This window comes from Vanessa tameamea, chromosome 6 (assembly GCF_037043105.1).
Source record: "Vanessa tameamea isolate UH-Manoa-2023 chromosome 6, ilVanTame1 primary haplotype, whole genome shotgun sequence".
In the NCBI taxonomy this organism is placed as follows: domain Eukaryota; kingdom Metazoa; phylum Arthropoda; class Insecta; order Lepidoptera; family Nymphalidae; genus Vanessa; species Vanessa tameamea.
In genome coordinates this window covers 9,012,891-9,035,007 of record NC_087314.1, presented here as the reverse complement: position 1 = coordinate 9,035,007, position 22,117 = coordinate 9,012,891, and the positions used below count along the sequence as shown (strand labels likewise).

General features: G+C 30.1%; 1 protein-coding gene and 1 pseudogene across 2 annotated transcripts in view; one reads left to right on the top strand and one right to left on the bottom strand.

Moving 5' to 3' along the window:
- Window positions 1–7,597: 7,597 nt before the first annotated feature.
- The window catches only part of LOC113393204 (very long chain fatty acid elongase AAEL008004-like), a 32,721-nt gene continuing 18,201 nt past the window's right edge, over window positions 7,598–22,117 (bottom strand). For both annotated transcript variants that reach the window (XM_026629976.2, XM_026629978.2), the window contains 6 exons: window positions 20,892–21,082; window positions 16,841–16,921; window positions 14,664–14,826; window positions 12,678–12,814; window positions 10,305–10,496; window positions 7,598–9,249 (listed from right to left, as the gene is read on the bottom strand). In XM_026629976.2, coding sequence (XP_026485761.2) covers window positions 9,121–9,249; window positions 10,305–10,496; window positions 12,678–12,814; window positions 14,664–14,826; window positions 16,841–16,921; window positions 20,892–21,082 — 893 coding nt within the window. In that variant the 3' untranslated portion in view covers window positions 7,598–9,120. The remainder of the gene's footprint in view (window positions 9,250–10,304; window positions 10,497–12,677; window positions 12,815–14,663; window positions 14,827–16,840; window positions 16,922–20,891; window positions 21,083–22,117) is intronic.
- Window positions 12,879–13,107, top strand: LOC135193307 (large ribosomal subunit protein eL39-like; annotated as a pseudogene).

Below are 22,117 nucleotides of genomic sequence, written 5' to 3'. Positions count from 1 at the left end.
ATGGGATTTTCCATTGGTAACAGCAATACACTATTCTTTAACGTAGGTTTTTTTTAAATCTGCTACAGCTATACTTTTACTATTTGTTTGTTTTGGTAGCGGCAGTACTAGTAGACCCCTCGCTGTTGGCTACATGACGTCACAGGATGCAGACGCCATAAGAAAGATTTTGAAAAGTTTCGATTAAGACATTTACAAAATTTTCCCTTAAATTGAAAGCCTCCATTTATAATTATATTTCAAAGGCAAGTCTTTTAAAATGTAAGTAAAAGCGTTATTTGACTTTCCAACTTGCTCTGACTTAAAAATCGTCAATTCTGGTGTTCCACAAGGCTGCGTACTATCACCTACTCTATTTCTTCCGCATATTAATGACTTGGTTTAAATCAGCAATATTCACTGCTATGCAGTACAGTACCATAGACACCTTATACACCGGCCGTTATAATATTTTTCGGGAAAACGTCGACGAAAACCGGAACAAACTTGTTTCTGTAATCGAGTTTTGGTTTGTTTACAAAGTCTCGGACTTGGGCTGGCTAAAGCTAGTCCAATTCAATACCATTAAGACAAATGTTTGCGCATTAACCGCTAAAAAATCACCATTTCTGCCATAGTTAGTATCGGATACTTGGCGTTGATGTTTGGAACCTCGTTCAGTTCCACAGGAAACTTGTAAAAGCAAGAGCCGCGATACAAAAGTGCGATATTTTTTTACGGCCATGCGTACAACTTCTGCTGTACTAATTTATATTATAAGTTACTAATTTGAAGTAACGTACTTAATGTCTACAGCTTTGCAAATGTAATTTTGTTCGTAATTAGGTATATTTATTTAACATTATTATATACACACAATATATTTATTTTTTAATATTGTTTATAATATTTAAAACAATTATTCTGTATATAATTACTAATAAGCATTTTTTTTAAATGTACTAAGTTGCGCTTTTTTGATTGATTTTTACTCACATAAAAAATCATTTATGAGGTGATCCATGAGATGAGAGTTAGCTATCATTGGCTAAGCGGTTTGATTGCTCAAAATTCAATGACGCCGATGGTTTCAATGAAGCAAAGCCAATAAGTTATGAAACCTAATATTATATATTTTTACAAGATAGCACAAAATTTGAAAGTGACAGAATCGATCCATAACCACTCTTCAAACTTTATTTTCTAAAGACGCTCAATGAATAATAATGTATAAGACCTATTTGTACACTTAATACTTTTAAGAAATATATTATGTTTATTATATATTATATTTTTATGCTCAACACTTTTTAACCTCAATATTCCAAAATGGTAACCTCATCCTAAATATGGTCCTTATAATTAAAATAAGAGTAGGTAAATATAATTTGATCGTGGTTTTGTAAGGATTGAATGGGAAAGGTGGTTTTCCTTGAGATCCAGACATTTATTTTTTACCCAAAATATTTATTTTTTTAAAGTTGCATTTTTTTTGTGTAATATGATAAAAATCTCACCGATCGTGATTCCTTGCGTTTCGTAGCTAACACTGCTTTATCGACGTATGCAGAAGAATAAGACGAAAACGAATCTTAGAAAAGTTTTAAGTACAATTTAAATATAGTAATCGTTTATGAAAATTAATTCAATTATACAATTTGACTCAGTATTACAATTGATATATGGAATTTGCAAAAAACAAACAGAAAAAAGAGTGGGGCGTGTTTGTCAGCGATCCATGAAGCGTCTGGACAACCATTTTTTTAACTTTAATATAATAACTATATTATAAAAAAAACTGCAGCGTCAATCAGATCAGTATATTTGCGTGAATCCATGAAAAAACGAACATATTATTTAATTTGATACTCGTACGATTAAATATTTTATTTATGTAGTTTTTCCTTTGATCAGACATCTAACTTCTTATATTTTAATTTTTTGTTTCATGTAAAAATGGCATAAGTATTATATAAATTAGAGCATCGTCTAAATTCACTACATCTTTTACTTTCGTAAATATAAATTTAGACAACTTTGCATTTTGCTGTTATACAAGAAACGTAGTACGATACAAGTGCAAAAACAAATAAACTTGTAAATGACGTAAGTATGTAAGTATGTTTTATTTTATTCTATTACTAGCTGGAGCCCGCGACTCCGTACAAACAACCGAACGTTTTTAATTTATAATTTAATATTGTAATATTAAAAAAGTTGTGATGTATTTGTCGTACTGTGTAATGTATATTACACGATATTACACGTAGTGCCGTCGGGGATTAAAGCATAGAATTTTTTGCAGTTGCGAATACGTGACAGAGCCACAGAAAGCTAGTCGTGTGCACTGGAAACTGGACTCGTTTAAAAGTAAACGCAAAGTTTACTTTATTCAAGTAGGCTTTTACAAAAGTGCTTGTGAAAGCCTTCTTGAATAATGTATATTTTGATTTGATTTGATTTTTGGAATGAAAAGAACCGGAGTATAAACATAAAATCATCTGCGCCATATCTATTTATATTTGTAGTATAATTATTTTCAATTGCAAAGGGATGATGTAACATCACTGGAATTCTTTAAAAAGATTTTAATCTCATCAGCCCTGGTCCCATAACAGCTTGATTTTAATAAAACAAACGCTTCATGTTACGTCAAGGATACTAAAGTATAAATCAGTGAAAACTGCATCCAAATCGGTTAAGCCGATTCCGAGATTAGTGGTACCAAACGAATAGATAAAAAGACAAAAAGACAAATATTCTAAAAATCATATTAATGTGATCTATTGCGTTAATAGGAGTTGCAATAATATACCCCCAGTAATATTTTTCTCAAATTCACTCACAAATCTTCCATGTACAGATTTCGATCAGTTAGGATTTTATTATATGTAAAGATTAAGATTTTGTTTAACAAGGAAAAATATCAATATTATGAAATAACAATTTACGGCAAAAGTTATTCATATTTAATGTTACTTTAGTTATGTTTTTTTAAACACCAAAATAGAGGCATAACACTTTTTTGTTGATTGTTAAAATTCTACCAATGGTTCGGAAAGAAACACCTCAGACCCGAGAAAAACCGACCAAAGGTATTCAGCGAGATTCTGTTTTTTTTGTCATAAATGCGTGGTTGGTAAATTATTATTGATTTTGAAATGGCCTGAAGGCTATGGTTTCACGCCCAAGGCATGCTATAATCTATGAAGGCGTTAATATTACCCTGCAAAAGTATTACTAAGAGTAACAAGTTTATGTTTGTTCCTTGTATTAATAGCGTGCACATCACAATTTCTATAGAATTCATTTATATTGTTACGAACATATTATCGAGTACATATATATTGAGAAGCGCCAATCAAATATTTTATTAGGTTTGATTAAAGAAATAGTATCTAAAAAAAAACTAAAATAAAAGTACCTAATGAAAATTACTATATAAGTATATAAATTGCGTCTGTGCCGAATAGCCCAACAGTAATTAATACGTTAACAGATATACGAGACTAAAGAATAATAGTAATAATAGTACATAACGTTTGAGCGAAATATTTATGAATCATAGGGGATTCACTCTGTTGCGGTAATAATTTACGGATACTAGTCCCACACTTTTTATCGTCTACATAATCTTATATATCGTATAGGATAATCAGGCAATAAGGTATGTATGAATGATTATTAGCCAAAGATTTTTCTTTTTAATTTTAAAACTGCTAATTATTTGTTTTATTCTCATTATTGAAACAATATCATCTGTATACTTTAATTTTATCCGTGCAAAGTCGAAGCGGGAAGGTAGTCTATTTAAATAAATATACAAACCACATCCATAATTTTTTAATCCTCATAAATTGCTTATACTATATTTTTTTAAGATTATACAAAAAACATATATATATAAAACATCCGCTTATAAGTATAGTTAGCTTCTATAGGTATATTTTAGCTCACTAAAGAAATACTCGTACGATAAATTGACTTTGGCTCTGGCTATACGGTCTAATTAATCCTTTGTTCTTTTAATAGTTAAGGATCAGAAAAAGAAATATACGTAGCATAATTAATGTATTATGCAACGATATTTTAAATATGCATAATAATAATGCTGAAGATTTCGAATGATTAAACCCGCTATATCGCACTTATTGATTGGGAAAATTAAGCAACTACCATAAGAAATGGAGCAGTAAAAGTAAATGGTATCAACTTGGCAAACTACGATATGAAACCCTAATGTGTATTATTGTGTAATCACAATATAATGGAAAGTAGGTATTACCTGCTTAAATAAAAATAATATTATGAATTGGAAAATCTCTTTTTAAAACTGTAGTCATATTTATGAGACTTTTAGTCAATTGAGAAATATATTAGAACCAAAATATACTCGTAGCATGGGGATGTCCGAGACATATAATAGTACATATTTTTTATCACAATAGTATATTGTTTCTTATGTTTTGTAATTCAATAAAAATAAAAACGTCGTATTTGTAATATAACTAGTCTGTAATTAATTGTTCTATGTTAATTTATACAAATTGACTTATGAAGGGATTTTTTGTCTTTAATTTTACAGTTACACTTCTAGCAATAGTTGTGTTGTTTTATATAATACATCGAGGGATTTATTTTGTTAAAGCAAACATTAGAGCTATTTAGCAAAACAAGAGCAAATATAAAGATTATCATTTGAAAACGTGAAGTAAGATTTAACAACAACAGGCTGGTTAAATAAGAACGGAATTATCGAATAGCAGGCATACTTACACAAAACAACTCATAAATATTTCACAATCAGGTCTTTGCAACTTTCAGTGAGCTATCTTTTGGTTTATTATACATAAATGTTGTAGTGTGGCTGTGAAATAAGAGGTTCCCTATATATAAAATTAAAAACATAAACTCCAGCCTTCTTGACCGGATTTAAGCCTGTGGCCTTCGATTAAGATTCCACGAGGTTTCTATGCATTTGGTACGATGCTGATTATAATGTTTCATTGTGAATAATACATTTACAGAATAATTGCCTAAACCACCACTGATTTTTCATCTAAAACTTGTTTGACAAATACCTAACCTGGAAATTATAAGCTGTGTGTAGATTTTATCACATGTATACTTAATCCTATGTTATATTATTGTTATATCTAATAGTTAAATAATTATACTCTTTAAGTTGCATGATTGCTTATATAATGTAAGCTTGAATTAATAATTATTGTATGTTGTTTTCTCATATTATCTATATATATATATTTAGTTATAAGTAATAATTGTAATTTGCGTAACTATTTTTTTTTCTTTCTGCTACGGCGGAACGATAATGTGAGTTCAAGAGTATGTAGTCGATTCTATGTTTATGCAGCACTGCCACTTAACATATTTTGTTAAATTGTTTGCCTGTACCTTTTTTTAGGCTTTAGATACCTTTTTATAAGTCCCGCCTGTCATCTTGCTGTTAAATACTAAAAATAAATAAATATTAGGTATTGATTTGGAATGAATTCAATTATATAACGGAATATTCACAGATTCCGAAAATGTATCATTTATATATATATGTATATAAATTGTTCCGTGCCTCTTTGTTTTATGCAAGAAATTGACTTCCACTAGAAATTTTGCCGTGTAAATTGTGAAGTCGGATTGTCTGTCTAAGAATTATGACTTATTTTAATTGGTCAACTCCGCCTAACCTTGAGTCCTTGACAATCTTGTTAGCAAGGTGGATTCGATTAATTACCTACCTACGGATTCAATGATTTCAACACTACAAAAATATTATGAATTCTTATACAAATATTTGGCGACACAAAACCTTAACATCTGGTCTAATCTGAAGATAAATTAATGGTGACATTCTAATTTAAAAATTAAATGTGTTGTCTTAAAAAGTTATGTATATTATTAAATTGTGACAGGATAAATCGTGACGTTTATTTTAAAGATTAATAAATACATGCTGACCATGTTGACATTGGCGAAATTATTACTTATTGACATTGCTGATTGCATTATCAAACGTCATAATCATAAACATTTTTTCAACATAATAAGAAAATGTTATTTATTTATTGGCCGTAAAACTAACACTGGGTTAACATTTATTTATGCTTAAAATCGGAATAGTAAGCTTATTATACTTTGAATGATTACCAACATAATATTGCTCCAGGAAAAATTGGGTTCTAATCCATTTTCTAATTTCACCCAAATGCAAATGTTTTAAGTACATATCTTTTAATGGAATTCGTATTGTCTGTGTAATGACAACTAAATATGACTTATAAATAATCTATAAGACTAAATTCAAGAAGTGCACTTGCTCTATACATAACTCACATTGTTTGACCTATTCAATTGCGATTGATTAAATTTAATTTGGTAGTTAAATTGTTTTAGGTTATTATTATAGTGTTTTATTATAATTAATTCCCAACAACTTAATTACTTATTTTTTATTAGTCTTACGAATTTTATTAAATATGTGTATATATTTCGAAACGTATTTTACATTTTTTCTTTTAATGTCGGAAGTTCTTTTTAAATACAAATAATTTAATTGAATAAGGATCTAGGCTACATGAGGCACGGCGAGGTTGCGTGACACAATTCTAACGTGTAATCATCTCGACCAAGGACTACGCCAAACGACCACATTTACGTATTTCCCAATATGCCAATGATTTGCAATATTATATTTAACCTCAGAATAGAGTTACTCAGAAATGTCACCTGGTTTATAAATATGTAAGAAATTTGCATCTTTCGTTGCATTTCCTGTACGTCGTAGTACCTACTACAAAAATTAAAAACTATGTATTAAATTTGACTCATTGATAAAAAATTTAATCTTTATATAAAAGGAGTTCTTGTAAAACGTTATTATTCTAAACGCTTAACAAAAATAGAATGAACATTAATTACACAATACCTTGCAGTAAATATTAGTTTTACTTATCTTTAGTATTGTCTTAAAAAAAATTACAAATGTGAGACGGATGCCATTTTTATTACAATCTCTTCTCGTTCATTTTAAGTCTTTATATGATTATTAACATGTTATACAAACATATTGCGAAATTTTATAATTTAAAAGAAATAATCAATTTAATATTATTTAGTCTATATGTAATGAATTTTAATTGACATATAATATGTTTATAAGCGGTGGAATACCGATCTAAATAATTGCAATATTTAGGCGACAGATGACGTATAAAACTGGCAATTGCGTGTAATTTTTATTTATTCGTTTAATATGCACATAAGTTTAAGTCACTTTTATTTGCTAAAATTAGCTTCATATAAATTATATTTGTTTTCATTCAATTTTGTACCAAATGTTTAAAAACCAGTCTACAAAGCTAGGAGGGTCAGATAAATAGACATTTTGTCAGTTTTTACTTTTATTTATAACATATTATTCATTGTTCATATATCATATTCAATCAATTTATACATGCATATTTATTCATTTAATTGAATAAGTTGTGTGCTTAAAACATAATTCATTACCTTATGATATGATTTGGATTGTTTTTTTTTTATAAATATTAAAATGATAGTATAAAACATCAAAGGTAGCAATGAAATGAAACTCGTAGTGATATTTTGTAAAATACTTTAATAAAATAATAAATAAAGGTTGCAAAATAGTGAATTCGCAGCGAATATTTGAGCATCGTATCTCGGGTAACCGCCCGATTCCGCCCAAAGCAACCGTTTGCCGTTCACACAACACATAAAGCATTATTACACCAAAACTTGATACAAAATTAACATATTAAGAAATACTTGTCGTTGACAAAACGGCCGAAGTCTGAATGCCATTCATTATTTTAAAACTGGTCGAGCTGCCAATAACTATGGTTACCGATTATTTTATTATTACTTTCTCTTAATTATTATTTATAAGTGATCCATATATTTTCTTTTTCTTTATTTCTTTTTCAACTACGCCTATTATCTATAAATGTTTCTATTTCACAATTTTTATTTTTCCTAAAAAGCGCTTGTTGGCACCTCAACCGGTTTGTAACACTGCACAGTTGTCTAATAATACATTTGCGAATATAAATAAATATTTAAGTGATATCTAAAATACATTTTGTATTCAAAATAATCTTTGATCAATTCACATACACGGAAAGTTTATTAAAAAGGAATATACACATGTTAAATGCTTGATAACGAAATACAAAATAAAAATAAAATTGCAATTAATAAATGACACTGGATTTGAAGAATTGTATGGTAACATCCTTTAAGACTCAATCTTCACCATAAAGTTATATTTACATAAACCCCCGCGATACATCTGTACATAGCACGGCTAAAAGAACTCGATTCATTCATTCATTGTATATACAATTTGTTCACACTACCAGCCAAGATAACATTCAAAATATTTTGCGAAAAATATTTTGACTAATTTATACAATAAGGAAAAAAATTACTATATCCGAAACCAATATAGCATATACAAGATAACCATTTTTTAACAATTCATAGTCTAGTAAATAGTTTTTGTACTTAAAACAATATAAGGCATTCGATGATTAAATTTTTAAGGTCGAATGGGACGTTGTGCTTGCGATTCAAAATCTAATACAGGAAGAAAATCGTGAATCGGCTTTCTCTGAGGATAAACGAGTTATAATTTAAAGTGACGTATAAAAGTTAAATGCGATCTTTGCAGTCGACAAAAACATGTCCAATTCCACTAGAAGCTTAACATCGAAACGTCCCAGGCGGGAGATGTCCGGAGCGATTGAAATGTTATGATATAATTCAGACAGCACCATGTCCAGACTAAGAAGACGGTTTCAAACACCTCGATGGCTCATACTGTCTTAACTTTTATTAAAGCTATTCGTAGGTTAATTGGGGAGAAGGGATACTATCGACGACGATGTAATCGCACCCGCTCGTATCGGAAGCTTTCGATAATAGACGGGACTGGGGACGGCTCCCGTCGCGGAGAACGTCGAGTCCCGTTTATTGGTTGATTCAGTACAATGTACGATTCGTCCTCGATCGCAGTGGTAAAACCGATTCCTAGTTCTAGGGTTAGGTTTGGATTTAAGAGCAGACCCTGATTTACACCGTGGATATACTAAGGAGAGAAGACTATGAGATCGGCCGTCGACGGACGAAGGCGTCGGCCGCCGAGGACGCGTACGAGTTCGGTACGGACGAGCCCTCTTCGTGCTTGTAGCCGTTCTTGCCGTTCAGCGAACTGCTTTCGTCCAGCACCGTCTGAAAAAATACACATGTATATATTTTTTATTTGTAATGGGAAACCTGATAATTAAATTGGCCCCCGGGTGTAAATTGTTGCCATCGTTTACAGTGTGTTCCTATCACCGTTAATGCAATACAAAACATCAATTCTAGGATTTATGCAATTGTTCATTAGCACTTTTTTTCATTACAACAATACCTTAATTTGTGTTTTTAAATAAACTTGCGATTTTTTTTTATTGAATTTTCTTTTCCAATATTATGTTAAATCGTTTTAGTTAGGTTTTGTATTTATAAAAACAAAGTAATTTTCATCATAAATTAGATTTATGTATGAAGCAATAACATAAAAATGTAACTTCTTCTTAACAATGTTTTTTTTTGCATAGATACCTAATATAAAAGCCTTGGAATATTATTAATGTTGTAGTTATAAATTAATTATGAAATTATGATCGTTGCGAAATAGCGAAACGTCATATTTTAATTCTCCAATTAGATTACAGTATGAATAAATGAACATTATGGTATGTTCATGATTTAAATTTTCAAATATATTTCGGTCAATAACTTTAAATAGACAGACCGACAGCTATTATTATGCGAAGACAATACTCGGTGAATTGTAAAGTAATTTTTTTCGTTACAAATGTATTTATGCACTCGAACAAAAATAAAACAATTAACTGATTAAAATATACAATAATATTCATTATATATTTTAATATCTGATTATCTAAATAAAAAAAAAAATGTTGTTTATACTTTACGAATATACGGCATGTTTTTTTCCGTTATAATTTAACAAATATGTAATTGTTAACACACGTAAAGATCATTGTTGACCTTCAGGTATAAGGTACAATTCTAGAAGATATACGAGCATTTTATTCAATGACGTTTGATATCAAATATGTTGTATGCATTAAAAATAATTTAGTTGTCTATAAACAATAATTTGATATTGATTTTATTGTGATACTTTGGTGGAATTCACACAAATGAAAAAAAAATCGAATTTGTCAAGAATATTAAATAACTTACGTAAAATTAATATAATCAGAACATACCATGCAAAGGCCGTTGTTATTGCTCCTAGGTTTCCTGTCAGCCTTATTGTAACGTGCTTTGTAGAAATCGCTGAAGAGGAACAGGAACAGGAAGCCGTGCATCGCGATCCAGTAGACGAAGACACGCGGGTACTGACAGGACGGCCGGAACAGGACTTGCAGCTGGTGACTGAAGATCAGCACGAATTGCACCTGAACGAGATCATAAGAACGAACATTAAATTTATTAGATAATATTTCACTCACAGACACACACGGACACAGATTTCTGAAATATTAAAGTCATAATTTAGAATTGCGTTACATTTAAATGTTGCTAATGAAAAATTGGGCGATGTTTTATTATTAAAATCCTTTGGACAATAAGTGTTCATGATAATTCGTTTTTGCATTATAATGTTAAATTAATTAATAAAATTAAAATGAAAACAGATTAATTTTATAATAATATATCTTTAGTTTTCTTCTAAGTTATAATAATTTGCCTCGTAGGTAAAGGTCGAATGACCGCCTTGTATAAAAACTGACAACCAGTCAAATCGTTAGATGATTTATTAGTTTAGAAGTGTTGTTGATTAAATATAATATTCATATAAGTTGGTGACGCAATCATTAAATATTTTCAATTCTCAGTACCATCCAGTAAATATTTCCTATTTATTTTCTTAACGTTCTAACACGTGTTTTAGTCAGTCGATGTGTTAATTTTTGCATACTGACATAATTACAATATAAAAACTGCAGTTCGAGAGGTTTACCTTTTTCTCTGTAAGATGATATTATTTTCGAGGCTTGATCAAAAAACATCGATAACGAACTGGTAATATATCTAAATAAATACATAGCTGCACGTCCCGATTACGTTCGAGCGAAAAAATAATTTTATTTATTTTCTGATCGTTGCGCCATTTTCTAGGTCGAAAATGGCTTAAATTGGTCCAGGAACCATGATACGATTCATATTTGTTTGATAAATCCCAGTAACTTACTTTTTGAATACATACGAAAATTCTTAGCCGAGATGGCCGTGATTAAAACGCGTGCATCTTAAACGATGTTTGGATCTTAAATCAGGACTCTTAAGATTTGAACATTATACGCTACTCCAGTGCGCGTTGGCGATTACACGTGTAGCAATTTGATTGGAATTTGACAGGTTTCATCACGATGTTTTAATTCACCGTCGAGCGCGAGATTAATTGCAATTACAAATTCATTTTTCATTTCATCCCTACGATTAAATCCGCAAACATCGTTTTCATATGTATTCAAAAAGTTACTCGGATTTTTCAAAGGAAGAACCTGTGTCTAGCGGTGGGACGTTTACAAACACTTCCTTGTAATTAAGTCGCGATTATATGACAATGATATTATTCTTTAAATGTTCTAAAGAGTAACAGACAATTTGTTCGAAAAACATAAAGATGAATGTCAACGGTAGCCACTGTGTGTTTATTATAGATTTACAATCCACGTAGTATTTGTTTTATTTATTATTTTGTCACTCATACATTAAGTGAATATCTAACAATGATGTAAGTTACAAGTTATTTTAGCGCGTGATCGTATATAATGTTCAAGAACGACGCCCTTTGGTCATTAAAATGACATTTATTGTAAAGAATATGAATTTTGGATTTTATATTGTATAAATAACGACCGTACGATAGATAAACTGAAAATCCCTTGCAAATTGCATATTTATAATAATCGGTTAAGCATGACGTTCAAATTATACCTAAACAATTCCTATTATGAATTCTTACTCGTATTTTTGTTACTATTTCATATGATAAGCGAGCAAAAAATTGGTTTTACCGAGAGTTAACGTTCGAAATTATTTCTTCTGAACATTATTAAAAACATCATAATAAAACTGAATATTATTTAATTTAAACTACGTATGTATGTATCTGAAACGAGATATACATTTTTTGTTGCACCTCTTTGAACCTACCGCTTTAAATTACACGAAAAAATATATTTCAATGCCTCTTTCAATTTTATTATATAAAATATCTCCTATACGACTCGCGTCCGACCGACTGTCAGTGACTGACTGACAGTTATGTAAATTTTTTTATATTATTCTTTCATAAAATTACTCTTTTCCAGTGTCAATAAGTAGAAATAATTATTTAAAAACTAATATAAATATATTATATTTGACCTTGTAAATGTTTGGGCTAATAATTTTAATAATTATAATTATTTAAAAACTAATATAAATATATTATATTTGACCTTGTAAATGTTTGGGCTAATACTTTTAATTATTTTATATTATCTCCCTTAAGGAAGTGTAAATTAAACGAAGTAAAAATTGCATATTCACACTTTAAACAGGTATTTAAAAGAGGTATATTGACTCACCATCTGGAAGGCAGTGAGGTACTTCTTCCACCAGATGTATGTTTGATACTTGGGACCCATCGCAGACACCATATAGTAGAAGTACATGACGATGTGTACGAAAGTATTCAACAGAGCGAAGAATGTGCTGTGACCACCTGAGGAGAAGGAAAACAAAAAAATTACTGATTACACGACAGATAAAAATTTATAATACTTCTAGTGTTGACAGCGAGAAGGCAAACATGTCGGCCCACAAGACATTTATTATTAAGCGCAAGCTTGCGAAGAAGTTGAAATAAAATAGACCAATTCTACAGGAAATACAATTCGTTACAACGCTAAGAGGCGTCACTGGAGGAGAACCAAGCTCAAGCTGTAAGCTTACTGTCTTGTACCTGTTAAGTGAATAAATATTTATATGTAATATATAAAAAAAATCATTAACAAATATTAACATTTGTTAAACAATTAAAAGGATTAACTTACAACTATTGTTATTTGCTTTTTGAAAATTTAAATTTTTGGTCATTGTGCATTTTTTCTCAACGACAGGATGAGATTAAGTATTGTTACGTGTTTTTTGAAATTAGTATATATAATAAGGAGACTAGAGATTATATTCGCTTAAACATACCTACGGCTATAGAGGTGTAAAAAATTAACAAATTTATTCCAACAATTATTAACGAATGTCAACCATAGGCGACATTATGTGTTATTATTAAACATGTTCTAGATTTGACACGTATACTTCTAGACATTGGTTTAGTTTTGTGTTTATATAATTACAAGATATATCAAAGTGAATTAGGTCAGAGTAGGAAAGTTGTAACTGGCGGGATTCAATATTAATTAATTTTCAATACAATTACTATTAAAAAAACTCAAGTATTTAATCATTCTAAAACAAAAAACTAATTATTAAATTTAGAAACCCACATTGAGTTCATTTTGTTATAGTGTGTACAGCAAATGTTTCTATTGTAGGTACTTAGTCTCAATTTCAATGACATGAAACACTGACAATAATTATTATTTCTCGTGTACATTATCAAATACGTCAACTTTATTAATATTGTTTTTTTGTTAAAAAAAAACAACGTTTTGTTAACGCTAATCTTTACAAAATCGTACAAATAAAACAATATTGACATAATTGTCGTTACAAAGGTATATTTACTTAATGTTATTGCTATTTCAAATATACCACGTAACCTTTAAAAAAACGTTAAAATAAATGGTCAATAAAGACGTGCTAATCGAACAAAATATAAATCGTAAAATTCGCAGATGTTAATCGAATAATCCCAAGAGATTTAACAACAAATATTCAAATCAAACATACAACTTGACGCAAACATTTGTGTGCATCGTTCTTCGTGTTGACGTATCACATTTTAGGGCTAACGTCATTAACAATAGAAGTGTTAACCGAATTTGACCTCATACAATTCGTGTCAGTTAAAAAAAATAAGCGAGTTCGTCAATCTAAGAAATTTTAGGTTAGGGATCAAGGATATCTGATTGTCTATCTGATGTATTCATTTACAATTAACGTTCCATATCCATACAATTTACATAAGTAGTGATTTATATACGATACCGATCGGTTCGATAAAATTTTATCTTTAAAAAAATCTATAAAGAAGCCATAAACATAATATCACAATTATCTTTTAAAAAAGGTGGAACTTCTATGAATCATCATAACGTTCTGTTTTTTTTTTTTAAATTGTTTTACGGTTTTTGTTTTATTTTGCTCCAAGTTTAAATTCTCTAATATATTTGTCACATAGCATTATAATATTGAACTAGTTTCTGTCCGAAGCTCCTCAGGCGTGTGAAAAGCGATATGGGGAGAGAGGATAAACCTATGTGATATTCCAGATCATAGCTTATCTCTGTGCCAAATTTTATTGAGATCCGTTAAGCCGCTGTAGCGTGATCGAGTAACTATTTTGTTAATGTATTTGTGGTTAAATACAAACAGTGTATGTAACATACCCGGTGCGAACTTGAGCCCGAACCACACAGACATGGGCATGATGCCGTGGTGTATCACGTGCAGCATCGACACGTGCTCGTTCTTCTTGCGCAGCACAAAGAACAGCGTGTCGAAGAACTCCGTGAACTTGCTGAAGTAGTACCACCAGCATGTATTCGCCATCTGTGTTTCGAAATGTAATTATTAGTAAAAGTTAGTCACAAAAGTAACAGTCGAAACGTCGGATGAGAAGGTTTGGGGATTATTCCACTGCGATGTTCTGATACACATGTGGCAAATTTTCATTCGATTTCGATGTATCGAGATGAATAACGCAAACCAAGCATATGAAAATATAGAATTTTCATCTATAGATTAGATTACATTATTATCCGAGCAACCAGCACGCAACCTACAACTATTATTTTTTATACCTAAGTGGACCAGTTCATTATAGTAACTGATCACCATCGGTCATAAACATTGGCGCTCTAAGAAATATAAAACATTCCTTACATCGCCAATGCTCTGCCAATTTTGGGAACTAAGATTCTATGTTCCTTGTGCCTTACTCACTAGTCCTTTTAACCGAAACACAATACTAAAAATTGTTACTATTTGGAGGCAATTATTTTTATGACACACATGTCATGATATGTAATGGTTGGTACCCACCCAGATGGGCTTGCAAATAGCTTGTAGTAAATACTAAAAAGGAATATGTATGAAGGTTACGTCATCAAACGTGCTGTGAAATTTAATAAGGTGTTATTATTATAATTATTTTTAACATTTTAATATATGTTTTTATTTATTTTTTTGTTTGTAAATAACCGAGGATACAACTGGTAATACGCTCGACAATTGCTTAATAATTTCATATAAATCACAAGTATTTATTTATTTCAACACCATCCAGCAAATGCTAATTTCACGCATTTTTATCTGATACGGAACAAATTGGCTTTAGTCATAGATTATTTTTATTGATAAGTTCAAATATTTAATGGCAGTTCAAGTAAAGATTGCAAGGTTTTGTGAAAAATACATACGCATTGATACCAAGACACAAATATTACTTCAAATTAATATATCGGTTGCTTGATTTTTATAAATCAGAAAAAAAATATGAACTACCGATTAACAGCTTTGCTTGGTATTAATATTAATCGTAGTGGTATTATTTTGTAACGAGCATTAATAGTAAGATTATAATACATAAACAGCGCTAAACTTAAATTTTTAATTGATACATATCTTACTTAGTTTTCTAGACTGGACAAAAAATGTTATTGAAATATTAAATGAGTTTTACATTTACACACGAATATAATTAGCGTTCTATGGATACTGAAATTAAATTAATAGCTAATTAGTGTTTTGGTGTTGGAATTTGAATAAACCCCTATAGATAAAGCTCAGCGTAATTTGTATTTTCATACATAAATGCGCTTTAACGAGTGGTTTATGCTGCTAAATTCAACGCAAACAATTTCCACTTTGAATCGTGAGCGAACCAGTGTAAATACTGGCAGAGATTTTTACAGACAGAGGTTGATATCTTACCATAAGGTAGCCCAATTATTCTCTCTACCCTTCTAAGCTATTTAAATTAATAAAGCACATGCTTTTTAGTAGTCACATTTGGTTGAGCTAACTCACTATAACGGCATGTCATTACGTGACCGTATGACAATCAGTCGGTCATAAGGAAGAATTATTACAAGTCTAGAATAGCATATGAGGCTAGTTCACATTAATTCTTTGTAACGTTACTCTTACATTTTCTATACCTGTCCTTTATATATCGAATTATTCTTGATTTATAGTCTTTATTATTATCATAGTTGATTATAAAGGAGGGATAACGTGGATTAAAAGGAACGGATAGATATGAAGTTATAAAGACATTATTAGAATTACATCAGAAATATAATTAAATGTATTATAATTAGTGATGCGCCGAATATGGGTTTTATCGGAGAATTTAAGTAACGTAATATAAATGTTATCGTGTCACGTAAGTCTTTTTTCTCACATTAAAAAAATGTCTGGGAATATCTTTAATTTAAACAATAACTCGTTCATATTTTATACTTTAAAAGTTACATAAATAAATTCTTGTGAATAAAAAAAAATCAAAACTTCTTGGTGATTTCTATTGAAATCATTGTGATGGATTCAAACATTTACTTACCCTCATGGCTCTGGGGCTTCGAGAGTAGTCGACAAGTTGACATCTGAAGTCGTAGTGGCCCCACCACCCACTCGCCAAATACTATCAAATAAAATGTACATTTCTTTTATTTGGTTCAATTTATTTTTCATGTCACGTGATTCTTTTAAATTAAATAATCAAATTCAATTTTTTAACGCATTTGATATTTCCTGGTGTCGTGGTTTTTATAGTAACGAATATTTTAACTTAATTACTAAGAATTAATTAATAATTTGTTTCATACTATAACCTTCTAAAGTTATAAATAAATCCGCAAAAATAAAATCAAGTATTATTTATCCACGATACCAAATAGCAAAGCATATTAATATTTTAAAAAAATATTTAAACAGAAGAAGGAATTTTATTCGTTTTATGAATCCACATGTAAACCAACGACTCTCATAAAAAAGTCAAATCAAATCATAAATGTAATTTTAGGATTAATATACAATATTTGAAGATAACCTAATTTTTGAATAAGCGATATCGAGAGGAATTCTTTATTTTTTATTTTATTAAGACCTTACCTTTACCTTGTCTTTTCCCGGATAAAAAATATAATTTATAGAACAATCTGGATTATTCTATTCTTCCAATCAAGGCTCGAATCATTTGTACCTACTCTCCTAAAGTGCTTTCTACTGCCAAGTTTTTTCGATCTCGGTATATTAAATGAAGTAAACAATTCCATTCTTATATTGGTACTTAACCTGTATTGAACATGACATAAATGTCAAACCTTAATTAATTTTAAGACGGCGTTGCTTAAAATAATCGTAAGTTCAAAGTACATCTGACACCTGGATTATGATTATTTTTCGATTTCCGATTAACAAATCCTAATAAGTTGCCATTCAAAACATTAATCAAACAAATATAGTTTTATTGTGATGCGCGTTTAAAGTAATTTATTATTAATTATTTAGCATTCTGTGTATAAATGTATGTATAAAGTCAATGTAATAAATCTTTAAAAATAAATCTTCCATTAAACCAAGGTTTCGTTATTATCGTGTTAATTATATTATTTTTTATGGTCGTTAAAGTTTTTAATTATTTGTAAATTGACATTTTGTTTTAAAAGTTACAATACAATAAAGTAGGATGCACTTTGTTCCCTGTGCGATGTCAGCTTCCAATTAAACGGCACAAGAGGCGATATTCGTATATTTTATGCAGTTTTATCATAAAAAAAACGTTTGCGCATTGAATTTAATGAAAACTTAATTACGCGTTGAATTGAATTATACATATACCTACATAAATGGGTATGGAGACGAAGTCACATGTTATCAAGATAAGTATGCGAATACATAAATGCACGCTATAGACATTTTTCGAAAACATCGTTTGAATACGAACCAGTATTATCGGAAAAGGATTAGCAAATATACTTTATTTAATATTTGGTTTATCGTAGTCCTTGTTGATCTGCCATATATCTGCCATTATACTATGTGTTCCAATTTCAAAAATTAAGATGAAAAAACTATATATTTACATATTCCATGTGATCTTTTAACATTGCTAATATTATGGTAATTCAATACTTAAACCTATCCACTTTAGTTTGACTTCAAACAACTACGTTGACGTTTCGAATGATATTTTTTCTCGAGCCAATAATGAAAATTTTATTTAGATCTCTACTAATGATGTCATGTCAATTCTAGATCTATTTATCACCATTCCCGCTATAGCAATCGGTACTAGATATAAGTCTATCTAAATAATACTATTGCGAATTTTCACACGAGCATAATAGATTAAATAATATGGAGTACCAAAGTCGCTCCCAACACATGTACAACGTAGATATATCATGATGATATTGTCGCCTAATCGATTTCAGCCACGGCGGCGAGATTAACCACAGGGCATATTATATAGTGCACGAGTGTGTGCGCGAGCACAGGTGCAGAGTGCACCTCCCTCACTCTCATAATCAGCAGGCGCAGGTTCAACGGTTTTTTGCACTCACTCTTATTCTTTCTATAGAAAAACCCAATAACTATTTATCGGCCGGATCTCGGGGTTTTAACCAGGACCTTGGGATCTGCGTCATTGTTTCTGGCTACTAGAGCAACGAGGCAGTTCTTTATATAAATATAAAGAAAACATAAAATCCTGAACAGAAAAAGGTCCGAATGAATTAAAAATTTTATTTTTTTAATTAATTAAAAAAACACCTCTTGAGATCATTTTTATGTGAGTGGATATTGCGACTTTTTTATGGCATTGGTTGGCGGACGAGCATATGAGTCACCTGATGGCAAGTGGTCACCACCGCCTATAGACAAAGGCGCTGTAAGAAATATTAACCATTCCTTATATCACCTATGCGCCACCAACCTTGGGAACTAAGATGTTATGTCCCTTGTGCCTGTGATTACACTGGCTCACTCACCCTTCTAGCCGGAACACAACAATATAGAGTACTGTTATTTGGCGGTAGAATATCTGATGACTGGGTGGTACCTACCCAGACGGGCTTGCACAAAGCCGTACCACCAAATAAATTTTAAAATAATATTAAAGTTGATCCATAAATACAAATGATTCAGCATTTAGTTTTTAATGATTATTAAAACAATTCAGCAGCGTATGTTTCATGCATATTTTGCAATTTATAAAGTCCGTAAACTTGACAAGGATCTCTACAACACGCAATGATATCCTTAAAGCATTCGCATAATATCGTACTAAAGCATATGTATGTGTTGTCAAATAACAACAAATCTGTATGAAAAACGTACGGCATTAATAAAAACTTAGTACCTACAATAATAAGGAAATGTTGCATACCACATTAATGTTAGGGTTGTATCGTTTTAACCTGACTCAGGTGACCTCGTAATATTTTCCTATTTCATTTCGTATGTAAGTATTTTTTTGTTTCATTAAACACGGTAAGAGATTATATAAACTGGAAAATTCTCGTATAACATTATTATCATATTAAATTAGAATAAAAATATATAACAATATGAAAACCAGTGTTTACTCTAAAATAATAGTTGCTAAAATAAATACCGTCATTGTGTATTTTAATACTAAGTATTGTTGACATATTATTATATTAAGAGGATGCATATAAATTACGACTGTATGCTCCTCGTTTATACAAGTGACATACTAAGGAAAATCGTGGGTATTATAACATTATCAATAATTAATACTCTGAATATATTGAAGCTAGATAAATCACTACGCTATTTTTAAATTTAGAACACAAAATATCACCTTAAGTAGTAATGTAGGTAACATTATATCGTCCACTGAAATACCTATATGACCCAAATTATTTATTATTTACGTCCAAACAAACTAGTTTAATCAGATAATACTATTATAGTAAAAAGAGGCCAAATATAAAAGTCTCACATCGTACGCATCTTGCCTTTAAAATTAAGATTTAGGTTGTAAAAAATACAGCTACATGGTTTGAATAAACACATGATCATATTAAAAATAAAATCGTATAAAAACACCGTCGTATTTTTCCATAGCACTTAAGGAATATACATTAATTCGACTATTGTTTATATACTCTAAAATGTTAACTATTCGTTGATATGGGTAAACTAATTTGGGATACGGGTTGTATCTGATGTAGCGTTACACTGTAGTAGCTCAACGGTTTAATTTTTGTTAAACCGTTGTAGAGTATCGATCGTTTTATCTTTATAAACTATCACTGGAAAGGAAATTTATTAAGTAGATAATAATATGTTTTATAATGTTCGAAACAAATATTTTAGTTATTTTGTTTTGTAATATTGTTTTGTATAATTATTGTCACCCATTTTTTTTTTAAATTGAATTTTATATTCCATATTTCTGTACAATATGATATGCAGAATTGAACATTTTTTTTATAAACGAACCCAATTTAATTTTAGTTTTTAAATATATCGAGCAGCGTTACTGTGTCGCCAATTAAATTTTGAGAAGCCGACAAAAATTAACCAATAACTGTATTCGGTACTATAAATGACCAATCGATAAAAATACAAAGCAAAGTTACCTCATAAAATATCCAGGCACTGAATATAGTTTGCGCCAGGTTATAAACTATGAGTACGTTTCTTAGTTCGAATGGTTTCCTATTAGCCATAAGCGTGGGTCCAATTTTCCTCGCACACACCGCGTAGCACAAACAAGCAGCTAGGGTCGGCCAGGGAGAAGACATCATCGGCCAATCCTTAACACGGGGATCTGTAACAAAATTATTTAATAATTATATACTATAGCTGTCACCCGCCAGCTTCAATCGGTGTAAATGAGATTTTAGCAAGTCTAATGGACATTTTTTTATCTTCCAAGCCGGTCGAGTTTCATTTCATTTCATCATCATTCATTCATAACAGACATTCAAGTACACACACACAAACATACTGTTGAAGTAATTTTATTTCTATGTATGTTCTTTTATTACTTCTTTTAAACTTGATGTCACATAGCCACGTCTGTTCTCGCGTTATAATAACAGCACAAGACACGAGGGAGTCGATAGGCTTGATCAGACAGTTTTATTTATAAAATCATTAGCATGTTAAGAGGACTACAAGAGCTATGTGCCCTTGAGAATCGCACGCACACACAAAATCAACAAAAACGGCAAGTCCGTGAACTAATGGTTAAGCGAGGTAACGAGGTTACGCCCAAATATTCTAATAGATGGCGCCAAACCGAGCGAAGTAAGATCAATCATAAATCTCATAAAAAATAGATAGGACAACAGAATTGTTTTTATTTCTTTCGATGTTAGTTAACAAATGATTATAAAATAAAACTGATTGAATTAAACTTACAATATTTTTATTTATATTTTGTATACAATAAAATAGACAGTTACTTTTATCCTTTTTTTTCTTTTATTTATATTATTATACCTACCACAATTAGTTCTTATACTAAATATTAAAACATACCAATTTTTAACATTTTATTAAAGTTTGATAATCTATTTATATAATAAAATCGTAAGTGTTCGAAATCTGTAGTGTAGTAACCGTGGGGTAACATATAGCGTAGTGTTTGTTCGTTTTATTAATATCGGTTCACAAAGAAAAAATATGTATTAAATTTAAAAAAAAAACATCTAAATATTTACTAGAAAAAAATGTCGTCAAATCGATTTGGTTGAATCATTGGTTAACTAGGTTAATCATACTAGGTTTAATCATAAATCTCATAAAAATTGATAGGATATTAGAATTATTTTTATTGCTTTTGACTGTTATTCGAAAA